Source organism: Tasmannia lanceolata, unplaced genomic scaffold (genome assembly GCF_043159265.1).
Source record: "Tasmannia lanceolata isolate RefF3 unplaced genomic scaffold, GAP_Taslan_0.1 ptg000005l, whole genome shotgun sequence".
NCBI lineage: Eukaryota > Viridiplantae > Streptophyta > Magnoliopsida > Canellales > Winteraceae > Tasmannia > Tasmannia lanceolata.
Window position 1 is genome coordinate 11,225,001 of NW_027518682.1, and position 16,866 is coordinate 11,241,866.

General features: G+C 36.5%; 2 protein-coding genes across 25 annotated transcripts in view; one reads left to right on the forward strand and one right to left on the reverse strand.

Moving 5' to 3' along the window:
• LOC143877476 (protein TRANSPARENT TESTA 9-like) overlaps positions 1-5,838 on the reverse strand; it is a 30,791-nt gene extending 24,953 nt beyond the window's left edge. The window contains exons 1-5 of one of the 2 annotated variants that reach the window (XM_077379525.1): positions 5,650-5,838; positions 1,637-1,688; positions 1,478-1,554; positions 1,237-1,370; positions 1,056-1,152 (exon numbers count right to left, since the gene is read on the reverse strand). In XM_077379525.1, the coding sequence (XP_077235640.1) occupies positions 1,056-1,152; positions 1,237-1,370; positions 1,478-1,554; positions 1,637-1,688; positions 5,650-5,702 (413 nt within the window). In that variant the 5' untranslated portion in view covers positions 5,703-5,838. The remainder of the gene's footprint in view (positions 1-1,055; positions 1,153-1,236; positions 1,371-1,477; positions 1,555-1,636; positions 1,689-5,649) is intronic. The other variant, XM_077379523.1, reaches the window with a different exon arrangement.
• Positions 5,839-8,531: 2,693 nt separating this feature from the next.
• On the forward strand, positions 8,532-14,548 carry LOC143877477 (uncharacterized). 23 transcript variants are annotated; one of them, XM_077379529.1, is made up of 6 exons: positions 8,532-9,052; positions 9,248-9,405; positions 9,733-9,775; positions 10,630-10,660; positions 12,769-12,830; positions 14,175-14,368. In XM_077379529.1, the coding sequence occupies exons 2-6, from the start codon at positions 9,403-9,405 to the stop codon at positions 14,300-14,302; spliced, it is 267 nt and encodes an 88-aa protein (XP_077235644.1). In that variant the 5' UTR covers positions 8,532-9,052; positions 9,248-9,402; the 3' UTR covers positions 14,303-14,368. The 23 variants fall into 23 exon arrangements, 4 of the variants coding, with proteins under 4 accessions (XP_077235644.1, XP_077235642.1, XP_077235641.1 ...); XR_013250635.1 differs by lacking the exon at positions 14,175-14,368 and adding an exon at positions 14,396-14,548 and having other exon boundaries at positions 9,248-9,775; positions 10,630-10,783; XR_013250637.1 differs by lacking the exon at positions 14,175-14,368 and adding an exon at positions 14,396-14,548 and having other exon boundaries at positions 9,248-9,775; positions 10,630-10,672.
• Positions 14,549-16,866: the final 2,318 nt, after the last annotated feature.

Here is a 16,866-nt window from a genome sequence, read left to right on the forward strand (position 1 = left end):
AATTAAACTTAGGATTTACATGTAAATAAGGGAATACCCCATTTGGGTTTATTAGAAACAGTTTCAAGACCCAATTCTAAAAGGATAAAGTCAACTTTCCAATTCTAGAACAAAATTCGAAAAAAATCGGACCTGGTCAAATTCTTAACTTCCAAACAATGGGGTATTTTTCCATTTCTAAAAATTCAGAAATTCTATCATGTCCAAACATTATTAAATCCCAAAAGTCCGGTAAAAAAAATCTCATAATTTGGTCTCTAAAAATTTTTCATCTGATTTTCCTTTATGTAAATGTTGGATCTTTACAACCTTAATGTTATGATGGATTGGGTTGCGGAAGATGACCATGTTATTACAATTTTAGCAACTCTTGTATTTGGAGTTCAGAACTGATTATTGGGCTCAAAATAACCTCTACTTTTGAGTGTAATAATCAGTTTTGAGCTCAAAATTGATTCACAAAATCTTAAATGAACAGGGCCTTAGTTTTTTTTTCTTGTATTTTAAAACCATGTTTGTTTTGGATTTTGAGAATCGATTAGTTTTGTTAGTGTACGATACATGCTCTGTTAGTGTACAATACACTGTATGTTGCCGTTTTTGTACAACCGAGTAGTTTTTTCTTGTTTTATTTCTGATTGCATACTCTGTTAGTGTACAATATACACTGTTAGTTTTTTTTTTTTTTTTTTGAAAGGAAAGATTATTACATGCTCTGATAGTATACAATACATGCTCTGTTAGTTTTTTTTACTTTTTATATTTTTTAATATTTTTTCTGATTTTTATATATAAATCTGAAAAAAAAAATCTTACGATTTACGCATCGATACGATGCGACCCTTGTTACAACTTACGATTCGATTCCAATTTTCAGAACCTTGAATGAACAAATGAATTATAACTACTAAGAATGGATACAAGAACCTAAAAACATGTCTAAGTAACCTGTTTCCAAAATAAATGAAGCCTGACCTTGAATTAAATGTATAACAACCATACAAAATGTCGGAAGAATAATAGCAAAAAATGCAAAGGGCAGACAATATAACAACCTTAAAAATGAAATGTAATAGTGGGCCAGATCACCCGCATCAAATTCATAGGGCTGCAGTATGATGCTGTTAATATACTCATTGCTAAAACAATAGTCTGCAGCATGTAAAAGCATTAGACTGACCATAGAAAGAAGACATAAGATTCACAAAATGGATGTCATGGAATTCAGTATCTTACAAATCGCGTGTTCACTATCCAAGTTCTGGATCATTATACCCAGATAGTGAAGCAATTGTGCCTCGATGCCTGAATTTCTACTGATCTTTAGTATGCGAAGAAACTCCGCTAAAATTTGACATTCCATGAAATATCTGCAAGAAAACGAAATACAATTTATACAAAAGGGTCATTATATCAATAGGTTCACAGCACTGTATCGCAATAACTAATAGGTAAACTAAACTGCAAAAATTCTTACTCAAAAATTGATGGGTCTCGCCGATCTCCGTAAATTACTATTTCTACTATTGATCTTAGTATATCTACAACGAACTCCTGAAGAAAAACCATGGGTTAGAATAAATAAAAGAGCAAGACAAATAAGGCAACATTAGATACAAAATCGATTGAATTGTACCTTGTCGAGCTTGTCCACAACTTTAACCTCTTGCAGTTCATTAATTAGGTATCTACTCAAAACCACCAAAAGCCTCAAAGTTAAACAGTAACACCATAGCAATAAAATAGGCAAACGAGCAATTGCATCCTTCACAGTAACTAGAGCTGAAACTGATAATGGTCCATATGATATAAACTCTAATGTCAAGCAAACTACTGGTTTATATTGCTCCCATGATATGAGCTCCAATTTCATAATGGTTTTAAATGGATAATCTGAACAGGAAAAAAAAAAGAAATGATGCTAGATCTAAGTTATAAATTCCATTCCGTTCCAGCCGCAATGGACAGGAATTCCAGTTTCGGTCCGAAATCCTGAACGGAACGGCCATATATTCCGTTCCGGTCCGGATTCCATTCCATTCCAGTCGTTCCAGCCGGAATTCCGGACGAAACAGGCGGAATGCACTGTTTCTTCCGGAATTTCCCAAATCTTGTTCTTTTTTCATCTCTTCTTGGTTCTCTCTTCTTCTTTTTTCTTCCTAATATTCACATGTAAAGTCATTTAAGTAAATGTCATTTACTTAAGATTTAAATGTAAATAAGGGAATACCCCCCATTTGAATCTATTAAAAATAGTTTCAAGACCGAAATCTAAAAGGACAAAAGGTCAACTTTCCAGTTCTAGTACAAAATCCGAAAAAATGGGTCGGGTCAAAATCCTAACTTCCAAACGATGGGGTATTTTTTTAATTTTAAAAATTCATAAATTATATCATCTCCAAACATTATTAAATCCCAAAAGTCCGGTAAAAAAAATCTCATAATTTGATCTCTAAAATTTGTTCATCTTGTCAGGCACTGGTCAACGCACTGGTCAACACGCTGGTCAACACAGGCATTTCAGCTGAGAGTGATTCTCCTTTAAGTAGGATCTTTTACATATTTTGTTCGATTAATTATTTCTTATATTTTTCTAACAACTTCTGATTTTTTTGTATTTTTTTCATATTTTTAACTATTAAAAAAATTTCCCTCGTCGCAGCGAAACGAAAAGTTTCAAACGAAACGCCGAAATAAACAGACAAAATACCAAAACGTTCCATTCCGGTAGCCAAAACGAAACGGAATTTATAACTTAGTGCTAGATTGAACTTCCACCTAGATTTATGATTGAATGGAAAGAAAACTAGGGCTTGAAAAGGTGAGAATAAATGAATATGAATTTGGAAATAAGGAAAGGAAGAAATAGATACGGATTTCGAAAGCAGAGGAGATAAAATGAAGAAGAAAAGAATAATTGCTGAAGTAGAATAAGGCATCTCTTTTGGATGATAATTCTTCGCCTAAACAGCTTTTCCTTTGTTTGATCACCCACTCGGATACCATGTTTTTTTTAATGGTCCGCTCAGATACCATGTTAAAACCGATACAATATTATGTGAAGATGAGAAGAAGAGAGCGAAGAATGACAGACAACCAAATGTGAGGGAAAGAGTCTTTCATTAATTACAAAAATGGGTATTACAATAACTTAATACCAAACTATACAAAATGTCTAAAATACCCCACTCCACTTCTATGCATTTTATATCTAACTTAATAAAAAGATGTTTGTTATCACCCTCACTACGAAATTTATCCAAAAGCCCCATGAAAATCAGTCTCATCTTTAATCCTCTTCCAATCAAACTTCAAAAACCCATTCTTCCTCTCCATTTCAAAAATAATCCCTCTCCCTTTCCAATTAAAATTGCAACCTTGCACTTCTCCTCTTTCTTGTCATATCTTTTTTATTCAACTTTATTCTCTCTTTTCAATATTACATTTCTCTCCCATATTATCTCATGGCTTCTTTTCATTTCTTTTCTTCTTCTTCTCCCACCACTATGGCTACCCCTTTCACGATAATGCCTCGTCGTCTTGTGACAATAAAACTCACCGCAATTGATGGAATAATGAATGAAAAAAGATTTGAAGTTTTTCCCCGTGTAGATGTGATGTCTAGTCTTTGCCAAAGTGTGATGCCATGATATTCCCTAAGGTGTTATGCGTAGGAACCCCTTGGTGCGATGCCCTGGTTTTTAGTTGGTGAGATTCCAACGTTGCTATCTATCTCTTTCATGTTTGTTTGGCTTCCCCCCCCCCCCCCCATAAACCATATTCCCGGGAACCCTAAACCTCTATTAATCTCACCCAAAATCTCTCTTGCATTATTTTTCACCGATCCTCTGCACAAAACCCCTAAAATACCCATTTAAAAGAAGAAGAAAAACTCCCTACCTGAGAAACATCATTCAAATCTATTCATACACTACGCCTTTTTTGTTTTGTACTAAAACTAATTTTATACCTTTCCAGCATGCGTCTACAGCTTCCCAGTGTACGCCTGCACCACTCCAAACTCACCCTAAACCTAGTAGAAATATTTTAATTTAATTACAAATTTTATCACCCAAACCCATAATTTTCTCCCATTCGTTTTACTCGTATACCCCGCCACATCAGTCTACAGCATCCCTGCATAAATCTACAACTTCCTGGCTTGTGTTTGCACACATCTAAATGTAGTCCTCAGATTGTCCTGCATCAAATATGGTATCAAAGCCAAGTATTAATCATTCCTTCGATCATCCAACATCACTTTCATATCAAAAATATCCCTTTAAACTGCATTTTATCTTCTAAATTTGACTACCCTCACTCCTAGTTATGATGATATCATCGGGTTGAGCCTCTAGTTCGTTGGTAAAGGGATAACTTCCTCAACCAAGAGGTCTGGGGATCAATTCCGGCTTACCTACCCAAAAAAAAGATATCATTAACATAAATTAATATAAGCATCATACATGCATGGGATGTCTAATAAAGAGAGAGTTAGCAGACTCGCATTGCTTGTAGATGTAGCCTATCGAACCACGCTCAAGGCGCTTGCTGGAGGATGTATATGACCTTCTTCAGTTTGTACATACGATTACGTATGCCAGGAATTTCAAGTCCTCCTTATACACTCCATCCTTCAACCACTCACATAGAAGATATTTTTAACATCCATTTGGGTCTTCATTCATTCATGTTAGACGGTCTTCTAATGGGGAGGCGGACAGATTGGCTAGAGAGAGAATCGAACTTTTTTATTTTCTCCCTCCCTAACTAGTGATCTTTGTACCTTTTTGTTTTTCCTTTCCGATAGTTTGTTCGTCATTGTATTTTTGGGACCCTCTTGGTCTCAATCTTCATTAATGAAACTTCATTGCCATTCAAAAAAAAACATCCATTTGGCTCTGATCCATCCAAAGGTATTAACTAGTGCCACAATCAGTCTTATTGTGGCCGTCTTAAAAACATGGCTGAACATTTCATCATAGCACAGCCCCTGTTGTTGGTTTTATCTCTTAGCTACTAAGCGAACTTCGTATCAATCAACAATTGTATAGGTTTCTATTTCAGTTTAAACACCAACTTGCAACCAACAAAATTCTTACCTGTAGGTCTGTGAACAATTTTATGTGTACTGTTCTGGTATAGATACTCTAGCAATTTTTCTACTTTTGGTGAATGCTTAGTAATTTACTTGCATCGGTCAAGCTTAGACCAGTTTTTCATTTAAAGATCTGAGTTCTGAGAAGGTTTTACTTTTTGGTCAGTTTCCAGACTGAGAAATAGAATTGATCTCATTGCTCATCCTCTATGAGAATCCTAAGAACTTTGATTTCTTTGGGAGAAACTTCAAGACGTTCATAAGAAGACTGCATACTCCTCAGATTTATGAGGAACTAAATACCTAAACAGCCCTATTACGAAATTGTTAGAGCAGATAACGATCATTTAGGAATGAAATACTATGGAGAAACATGGAAAGAATTTTGGCTAATTACATGAATTCGAGATGATGCAAGCAAACAAGAATAATCTAATTCAAGCATATCTGACTAAACAATATAACATTTCTTGAATTGAACGAAGTTCAAGAAAATTGCATTTTCTACCGGTCGAGCCCTAGAAAGAAGGGAGATTTTGAGGGAGACTTACTTGAATTCTTGTACAGAAAAGCGATCGATTGATCGCCAAAGGGATCGCCACATGACTAATGGGGATTCACTGAGCCCCGGTTTTGGGATCTTTGAAACCCTAGAAAAACCCACCGTTTAATCAGACGGAAGTTTCTTTGCTGTCCTTTTTCAAATAGATGCTCGTTTTGATGCCACCACGCACACAGCCCAACCCCCCCCCCCCCCCCCCCCCCCGCCCCGCCCAACCCCCCCAGTGACGCCGTTACCGTCTGGTTGGTTAACGCAAACGGTCAGACTTTCAAAGCTACTGATCAACGTTAACTACTTCCACGAACGGAATGATATTTACAATCGCTGATGCTTTGCATTGGGCGCTAGAAAGGGCCACGCATAGGATCAAAAGTGACAGCTGTTTTTTTTGGCGACGTGGCTTTTTCTATTGCCATATTTGCCTAGCCAAATGGTCTACTTAGCGAATGTCAATAGTATTCCCTGTAGTTGTTAGGAAAGTTTGGCATTGTATTCCATGCTAACTACAGTAACCTCGGCTGTCCCATTAAGTAGCAAAATGCATTTACTTTGGTATAAGTGGCAACATTAAGATGGTTGTTTAGGAGAATCCTATAACAACATACAAACCCGTATTTTCAAAAAGTACGGTACGGCCCACTCCATAGGAGATCCAGACCGTCCATTTGATCAGCATAAATAGGCTATGTTCTGCCCCAAAAATCATTTCCACAGGATGATCTAAAGAGACACTGCACATTATGGAAACTTCAATAGATCGGAGGGTTAGGGTCATCCTACGGAAATGATTTTTTTGGGCACAACCTATTTACGTTGCGGTCCAGCAAATGGTTGGATCATCCTATGAAGTGGGCTGTACCATACTTTTTGAAAAAATACGGGTTTGTACAACCACCCATCATATGATGAATGTGCAAGCAAACTCATATTTGTGATACCACAAAAGTACTGCCATTGATGTTTGATCCAACAACAGCATATCTTAAAAAGTGTGCCGTTGTTGGATCAAATATCAAGAGTGGGATGATCAGTGTGAGCTTGTACGCCCATTCATCATATAATTTATCTTCACGTGCATAATGTAGGGGTGTCAATGGACACAAACAGTTCGATGGATAGTTAGAATCTGAACCTTAATAGACAGGATTTAGGCACATTAGAAGGATCTATGGATGTATTTTGGATCCTCTTTGTAAGATCCGAAAAATTTCGGATCATGCTCAAGACATGGCAAAAAAATCAGATGGATAGTCACGATATGAAGTCCTTTTGGTTAAATACCCTCAAAATATTTCTTATATTAAGTCTTAAAGGAGGGTGTTTTCATAAAAATGAAGTAAATATCGCTTAGCTTACGACTTTCCACTTCCCCCCTTTTTTCAGACATCTTTTTCTCTTGCTTTCCCACTCACCCTAAAAAAAGGATTAGTTACTACAAAGTTTTATCGTCACACACCCTTGAAAATTGGAGTTTTTTTTAACAATAAAATCCTATTCTTCATCAAGATCATGGGTTGTAATCAGATATAGTGACTAATTCATTTATGAATTGAGGAAGTTTTGGAGTTCATTTCAAGCGAAGAAAGCTGAGATTTTTGTTGTTGTTTTATAAGTAGGTCCTACTAGGATACTCCGATGGACGGTCCAATTTGAAATGGATCGTGACTGGGACACAAGAGGTAGGTCCGAAGAATACTCCAAATCCGATCTGACCGATAAGTGATTTGAATGGATCGTGACTAAGACATAGGTGGATCCGATCCGAAGTGGATACGTTGACACCCCAAGTATAATGGAAAAAACATAAGTCTTGATATTTACAAGTAGGGGTGCAACTCGTGTGGGGTTCAACCCGAAAAAAGGAGGGTTGGGTTGGGTGGAGTTCGGGTTGGGTTTGGGTTCAGGTGAGTTTTCCCAACCCAGGTTGAATTAAGGTCGGGTTAGGGTTGAGGGCTTGGGCAACCCGAACCGAGTGAAACCTGACATTTTTTAATATTTTTTATTTGAGTAAGCTTGAAAACTCAGGTTGGGTCGGGTTCAAATTGGCCTCGATCCGACCCGACCCGAGTTGCACTCCTATTTACAAGGGGGAAATGACTTAGAAATTGTGTTTTATTTCTTAAATGACTGGTGGCGTGTACTTTCAACTCTGATCACATTCGTACTCTTAAAAAGACCCTTTTTGGCCTCAAGTGTATATGTATGTGAATAAATTCGTTTCTTCTTCATCTTCTACAAACAATGGTTCCATCTGTTACGTGTTTCTTGCATCTGCAACCCCGCAAAAGATGAAGGGGAAGAAGGAAAAAGAAGAATCATACCACCTTTCCATATTTGTCATCAATCCTTCCTTATATTTGAGCCAATCTCATCCCATCATTTTCTGTTGGATCAAATAGCAAGGGTGGTACTTCGATTCTACGACCTTTATGTGTTTGTACGCCCTTTCATCATATAATTTCTCTGCTAATAATATTCAACCCAACATGTTTTGATATTTGCGCTAATGTAGCTCATCCTCTATTGGTTAACCAGCTGTTAAAGATTATTACAATTCCAAAAAGCTACATAAGCTAATCCTATATCTTCTATCTATCTATCAATGATCTATCTTCTATTATAATAAGGAGGATCGCCTGTTTAATGTTCATTCGTGCTTACGTGTTAGCGTCCCATTTCGTCTAACCATATATATTTTAAAAACAATTTTGCTTACGTGTCAGGCCCTCTTTCGTCTTACACAGAGAGAAAATCTCCCCGATATTTTCTAGATTTTCTCACGATATATTCTCCCAATCTTTCTTTCCGAGATTTTCTCCTTCTCTCTCTCGTTGGCGCTTGGTTACGCTTAAAATCTCGCCTCCACTCACACGTAAAGAAACTTGCGAGATATTTTCCCTCTCTCTCGATCGATATGTCGGTTGGCTTCCCCATCTCAACGTCTTTACCTTGGCCCGCCTCGACTCGCACATAAAGAAATTTGCGCTTCACGTCTTTCTTCGGAGACCGATTGGGCGAAAGCCCAAAGTTCGACTCACAACATTCTCTTCTTTTTTCCGATCTCAATCAATCAACCTACAAATCTAGGGTTTGAGTTTGAGTTTGAGTTTTAGGGTTTTTGGGTAGGGAGGAAGTTATAGATGTAGGAAATTGAAGGTTTCAGATGGCGATAATGGAGATGCTTCTTTTAGATGGAGCAGAGCGTGCCGTGCCGCTACCTCTCAAAATCAATCTAGCCTGGATCTGTGCTTCTTCAATTTTGAGATGTTTGGTAGTCTTTTTGCAGTTCAAAATGCTAACACCCAGAATTTGTACAGATCAACGCCACCAGGCATATCGGCCTCGACCGTTCCCTGTCTGCCTACATCGAGCTCATCTCTCTTCCGTACTGGGTATGTTTCACCTCCTCTTTCAATTATAGCTATATTTTCTGTGGTTTGAAAGAAAAATCACAATACTTCTTCCAATTGTAGCTATATTTTATGTGGTTTGAAAGAAAAAACACAATACTTTTGACATTTTTTCTGCAATAGAGGCCTATGGCTTTTCCCTATCCATCGTGTGAATCCCCTGGTTTCGTTGAGCAGGACTGGCTCGGGGCGCTTGCAGTTTTTGGCATGTTTTGGGTTGCGCGAATGACATCGGGCATTATCGGTGTCAAGGCCAGGTGTCAGATCTGTGCCTTGGTTGAGTGATCCCTGCATAGATCTTACATTGCAGATATTTTGCAATTTCATATCAGATGGTGATCAATTTCATGCCAATTGATGTCAGTACTTATATATTGTTGATCAATTATTCCAACAAATGCTTCAGTAAAAAATCACAAATTTAATTCTTTGCTCGCTGGCTTCTCTATTTATTTAACCGGTGGAATGTCAAGAGGTTTTCAAGAAGATTTCGAGGCAAATTTCCACTTCACAACAAAATTCTCCCTTTAGAGGAAATCCAAAGACACCCTTAAGATTTGATTCGTACCATCTCTTACCTCATAAAGCTTTCGGCTCTGGATTTCAATTTATTGGTTTCACTCACAAATTCTGTCCATTGGATGATGTTCAATTCTTAGGAGTGTGTTTCAAGGATCTACATAGAGGGCCTATTCAGGGCTCTAGGTACGTACATGTATGGTTTAAGTTTTCAGTTTGTCATATTCAAGTTCTCTTACTAATGCAAACAAAAACCATGAATATCTTCTTAACTCCCATATTGCTAATTATAATTTATTCTTTTTTTTTAAATGGTTGCTAATATCTTCTTAAGTCCCATATTGCTAATTATATTTTTGGGCATTCATATTATGGTTGCAAGTGAATGACTCATGTGAGTTCAATTTGGTTATGATTTCAATGTTAATTAAAATAAATTATCAATGAGTATTGTTTCTTCTCGGACCAAAAACTTTTCTTCTTCTTCATCCCAGCTGTCCACTAGGTTAGATCTACCCTGGGTTGCACATGGCCCAAAATATGCTGTAATCGGGCAATCCTAACTGTTTGATGAAGAGCCTGCAAATGCATGGTTACGAAACAGGACGTCTGGAAGACACTTAACTTCTAGATATACATTTTTCGTACTCTTGAGGATTTTTTTTTTATCAGAGTGAATTTTCGACCATCAATAATCCAAGATGGAGCCTACTAGGTGGCTGTTTTGAATTTATCAAGGATGTGGCCTGCCCATGAAATTCCTGCACATGTGCATCATGTGATGCCACATATTGGATCATTTCCTTCCTCTTCTAATATGTTATATACATTCTCACTATAAACAATTTATTACTTCACTGTTTGCTTTGGTTTTTCTCCTGTTCAATTCTATATTGTTTTACAATGTCTTAAGATATATAACTAAATATTTAGGCCCGCCCATTTTCACTGTTTGCTTTGATATTTAGTCATTTTGATCAATTTCAGAAGTAATTAATGATATGTATTGGAAAATGTTGTTTTTTGTGTTCTGTGTACAGTTCAGCAGAGGAGCTTTGTACTAAGATACAAGTAAGCCACAAGGTTAATACGTTCAAGTGTCCCACTTAATATTTTATGAACATCAAAGAACATAAATGGAAGTGAAGAAACAATCTAAAAATCATTTGGGATCACTATTGGTCAATGTTTAAGGTAATTTTGTGACTCTTTTAGAATTCACGCACGAACGTAGAAGTTGGTGTCATTTATGAGCTTATTTATTTGGGGCCATTTATTAACTTACATTAGAATATATATTCCTAATTCTTTTTTCTGTTGTATATTTATACCTTATTTATGAATTCTTCGGCCAATTCTTATTTATGTTTGTTATTTTATAATGTCTCTATTTTTAATTCAGATTTTTGTTATCTTTATCTCAACCACGTTAAAAGGAGATTTATCACTTTCTAAGCTCCAACAATATAGACATTTTTTAAATTGAGCAAAACAAACTTATTTTTACTTTTTTGGATGCCTTTAATTGTTTTGGTTGCCCCGTGCATTGCACGGGCTGTCACACTAGTTTATATGTAAAGCGGAATCCTCTAAGCTGTGGTGGTGCCATGTGGCAGCCCCCTCCTCTATCCCGAAATTTTAAGAAGTCTAAATTTCTAAATTTCCAATAACGTTTGTATTCCCTTATTTTAAGCCTATGTAAATACGATTTATAAACGATTACGGTTTTCCACTATATCCACTCCCCATAACCCCCACGACGGTTTTCCCCTATATCCACTCCCCATAACCCCCACGACCTTTTGTTTTGACACTAAATGCGGTTACTTTCCATTGTTCCTTTTTATTTTTAATAAGGAAGCATTATATATTCACCCACTAAATGTTTCCGTTTTCCAACGTCACTAAATGTTTCCGTTTTCCAACGTGATTTTCAGCATTCCATTCAACGCTAAAATCTCCTTCATCTAAACTCCCTGATTCATTTCCATAAATGTAGCCCATCCTCCTGATTTATTTATAATTGGAAAACCCATACGTTTCTCATGTTGGTATTTATAGCTCAACTTTGGGTTTATCTCTTGACATTTCTTATGCCTATTTACAGCTCATATTTCCGTTTGTCTCTCTTCACCTTCCGTATAGCTTTAACGAATACGTTTCGAATACACTGCTATTTATTTCCTAATCACTCCATTCTCTCCTTATTTACTTCCAAAAAAAGATACTTCCCCTTATCATTTTTATATTTCCACTGATTTCCGTACAAACCTTTTTAATGCCCATAAGAAATCGTTTCCCTTCCCCGTTGGCATCCATAAACCTCGAAAATTCTTCTGATAAAATGAATTCACTGGCCACTATTGCAAACCCTATTGCATAACATTCGTTTGAAAACCAGAAAACGCATGGTTTAGGGTCGCACATTATTCCTTTTTGGTACTATGTCTCATTCTTTATAGTAATTTGGATTTTTTTCTAATCTCTTCCTGCTTTCTTTTTTTTTAAGGGTAAGCTGGGGTTTAACGGGGACCCCTACCGATTTATTAGAAATAGAAAAAAGATGGAACAATAAAAACTCCTAAAAACTCCTGCTTTCTTCTGTACGAGGTTGAAACAAGACACCCCATGCAAGAAATTATTTCCTGCATGAAGTTTTCGAAATATTCCAGAAAAAGGAAAGTGATTGATGGGGGTGTATTCTCATCAGAAGAAGGGATAAGAATTTATGCACATGTGTGTGCTTTTGGGTTTCTATGAGAAATATGTAGGTCTTCTATAGTTGTTTTTACAAGTGTTACGCATGTGGGCAATGTTTGTCAGCCATGGATTTTTTTCATGTAATATTTAACTAATCAAGTCGTGAAATAGGGGTGTAGAGGGTGGGAGGAGAGACTTGACAGGAATTTTAAATCTTCACTTACCCTCCTAAATCCCTCTCCCGTCCTCTCTGTCCATTGATTAAGTTTATCCATAAAAAAATTCATGGTTTCCAAACATGGTCGTAGAGATTTTGATGTTATTGCAATGGAATATTTGGCTTACAAAGCTTCAAGCATAGATGTGGGTCCAGTTGAGTAAAATACTGTTGTTGAGTGGATAGTAAGTTGAACATGTTTGTTGCTAAGATTTTGGATGTTTTATTTATGTTTTTATAATTTTTTGGGTGCCTCTTGCAGTTTACTTAAAGATGGGACAATCCACAAACAGAAGCTGATGCGATGCTCTGCACCAGCTAGAGGTATAATGACTAGGAAATTTCAACGCCTGTAGAATTCACAATTCTTCTTCAATTCCATTATATACTTTTCCTTTTTATACATCGGTAGCTTCACAAACCCAATTATGATTTTCTATGATGGGTTTGTAATTGCATATCTCTCTGTACTATTATATCTTCTTATGGATTTGTAATATTTTCTTCATATTTTCTTTCCCGAGTGGGTTGGGATAGGGTGTAAATAAATCAGAAAATATGTGAATTTTCTTTCTTCGATGAGAATTTATGTTTTATTTTTGCCCTTTCATGTTCCATATCATTTCCTGTTTTTTTCATTTTCCCATTTGTTCAGAATTTGAGTTGATTTTTGCAATGTGAATGATATGGTTTTACCAACTTTTAGGCTTTACAGAGTAGTTGGTCTTTTGAGAGTAGAAGTTTCATATTTTCTTGGGCTCTTTTTGAGCTATTAAAATGATAGATATATTGTTCTAAACAGTAGGTAGCTCGAAGTTTTGCATTAGAAGATGAGCCCAACATAGTTTTTCTAATGTGAATAAAGATTTCAAGTTACTAACTGCAAGCACGAATATCATCTTCACCACATCCTTGAATGATAGGCCCAATTACCATTAGACATCCTCACAATAGTTTCAAGACGTATCATTTTTCTTCCTAATATTGATAACCTATTTAGATGGTACAAAACTACCATTAAAAAAATATGGTACTAACTGTTTTGTTCTTTATCTTTCTCTCCCTGGCCAGATATAAAGCTCATGCTATTGCTTCATCTATTTGTTTTTTTGGTTAATTAACTTTATATTTCTTTTCGATCTTAAATTACTACCAAATCGTGCATCGTACGGGTTTTAGTTTTTAAAACTCTGTTGGAAACACCTTCTAAATAGATTCTTCCTCCTCTATCTTGCTTCACACCGATTTAGGGCTTCTCCGCTTGCCCCACCAACCACATCTTCTACCGCTCACACCTCCGTCTACGGTTGAAGCACTCTAATATGTCCATCAAATGGCCATCAGAAATCAAATAGCTTTTCTGCCAAGAAGCGAGATATCATAAACCTTATGATTTGGGTGTCATCTTGATGCTAGAATTTCTTGATCTCCTCCTCCCATCATAATGATGAGGAAGAAGGTGTTTCCTTCTTTCAAATGAGTTTGGCTATTACTAACAAATTTTTCTTTGAATTTGTTTTGGAAAGAGATACATTTAGTTCCATTTTTTTTAGTTTTCCCAAGGTAAGCATTAACCTTCTTTCATTAGATGCTAGATAAACAATGTTTCTAAGTGTGATCTATAAGCCTCTTTTGACTGCATTTCCTTCTGTTTTCCATTTGTTGTAGATGCTAATGCAGTTGAGTTCATCATAAACCATGAGGACGTCTCAATAACGTTAGCTCAAGGGAACGAGATAATTTGTTTTGGAAGAGATATATTTAGTTCCATTTGTTTTCAGTTTTCCCAAGGGTAACATTGGGAATACTTTCTAGATAAACAATCTTTCCAACTGTGATCTATAAGCATCATTTTTACTGCATTTTCTTTTGTTTTATATTTGTTGCAGGTGCTAATGCATTTGAGTTCACCATAAACATGTGGAAGTCTCAATAACCTTTGTTCAAGGAAACAAGAAACTATGACATTACTATCTTATATCCTAACCAAGTCTATTATGAACTGCTTATTGGGAGCAAGCATACGAATACTGTCTTTTGTCGTCACGGGTCTGCAACTAGTTAAAATGGAAAACAGTATGTAAGTTTTCCCTTTTATCAAAACATGGTAGTGCCAATATCAGTAGGGGAAGTATGTCTCAAGGGCTGTGGTGGAGATGTCAATTCTTGTAGGAAGTATGTCTCAAGAAATGATAACAGGATTCGTAGCACGTGTCATGTTACGGCCGTGGGTAGTACGTGTCATGCATTTGCCTAGTCTCACAGACAGCTCCACTTTCAGCCCCACCCGTTGATCTTGAGTCCAAAAATAAGTTTTCAGACTCAAAAGTCAAAATCAATTCTCAAAATCCAAAACAAACAGAGCCTCAAAAGCCGTTTGGATTTATGTATTTTATAATCCAAGATTGAAAAATCCTGGATTTTACATGCTAAAATCTGAATTTTACAAGATTGAGAGTGGTAAGACACCTTATTTACAATTCTGGATTATAGAATCTACATTTTTGCGTGGTTATATGTTTTGCTAAACTATGGGTTAGAACACCTCTAATAAATAACTAAAAATGGCTTTTAGTGCTACTCGAAGCCGTTAGAAGAATAGTCTGAAATCATCTTTTATTTTTGGGTCATGTCTATCGATCTTGACATGCCATCAAGTATCATATAATTCTTGTTAAATAACAAGGGAGATGATAAATTCGCACCCCCTGTAGGATAATTCGCAACCCCTTTGAAGGAGGATATGTGGCAGACTTTACCGCTTTTTGACGTTAAATGGGTGCAATTATCCTACACGGCGTGTGAATTTATCTTCACCCAATAACAATTGGAATGACGAAAGATGAACGTTGCACATGAAGCTCTAATCAACGTAGTTTATTCACGACCTAGATTGCCATAATCAACTGATCAAACGATCACAACATTTTCAGGGCTATGGCTTATCCTCACGGTACCCATCCTCACATGGTAGCAAGGATAGACGGTCCTGATATAAAGGTCATATCGGACCGGATCCCCTCCCAAGTCCCAATATTGATATATCAGCAATTATCAGTCACATATCCCCTCCTAAGTCCCAATATTGATATATCAGCAAGTATCAGTCACATATTGGGGGATATCCTGAAATATTATTGGCACCTGTACAGATATTTGCAACACTTAAATCTAGGGCTGCAACTTGGGTAGGATAAAACCCGACCTGCATCATCAGGCTGGCCCGAAAATAACATGGGTCGGGTTTAGAAATCATGGGTCACGGCTAGGGTAAGGTTTTAAATTGGAAACCGGACTCAATCTTGGGTAGGGCCGGGTTTAAAGAAAAAAAACCAGAAACCCGACTCGACCCGACTCATATGGGTGTTATGTGACTTTCTTAAATATCTCTTGAATAATAAAGAAAATTATTTTAGAAGATATTAATACAATTGTTTTCATCGAGGGGGCCTGAAGGATGGATCATTGGACCATAAGGGTATGATGGTCTTTAATGGAAAAAAAATATGACAAGAGTGCAAGCGTAGGAAATGACGTTGCATTTAAGTCGGGCACTTTTGACTACCGGGCACCGACATACGAGGGCGAAAAGCGAGGCAAGATCCAAAGACGGAAAGGAAATAAAAGAGAAGAGACGAAAGGTCGCAATCGATACACTTTTTGGTATTTTTCGTTTTCCGGAAGAAGGGCCTGTTATGTATCGAATCCCATAAGTTATGCCGCCAAAACTTGTCAGTATATTCCATCTTAATTCTTCCTAGATCCTTTTTTTTTTTTTTTACTTTCTAGTTCCAAACCTCTTTTACCGATAAACATGGTAAAAGATAATGATAAACATGATCATCCTAATCTAAATCATTTGCCTAATCATATCCAAATACCTCTCACCTTTCATCTAATACATGACGATCCAACGGCTACATCTCATCAGATCTGTTTTACTCTAACAATCAGAAGTATATGTCAGCAACACTTTTTTTCTTCTTCTTTTTTTTCCAATCTTTTTAATGCGATTTTTATTGTAAGACTAATTTGGGCTGTCATTGATTATGTATGGTCTTAGATTGTTGATCGAGGAGATTGAATGTGAAATCACCATGGATTTCCATAATCAGTAATGTTTAAGATCGGTTTGGCACTCACAATCGATTGTCAAAATCTCAAACGAAAGTTCAATGGATAAGGACAACATGTTAAGGTAGTTATCAGATTAATAAGGTAAACATATTTTGACAAGGGTTATGAGCTTATCTGTTAGAGTTCTATGATGATAAAAAATCTAATAGGACTTTTCTATTTATATGCCGTTGGTCCCACTACTTTCTATCCATTGACTAAGGTTAATCTGGCCTTGCTTCAT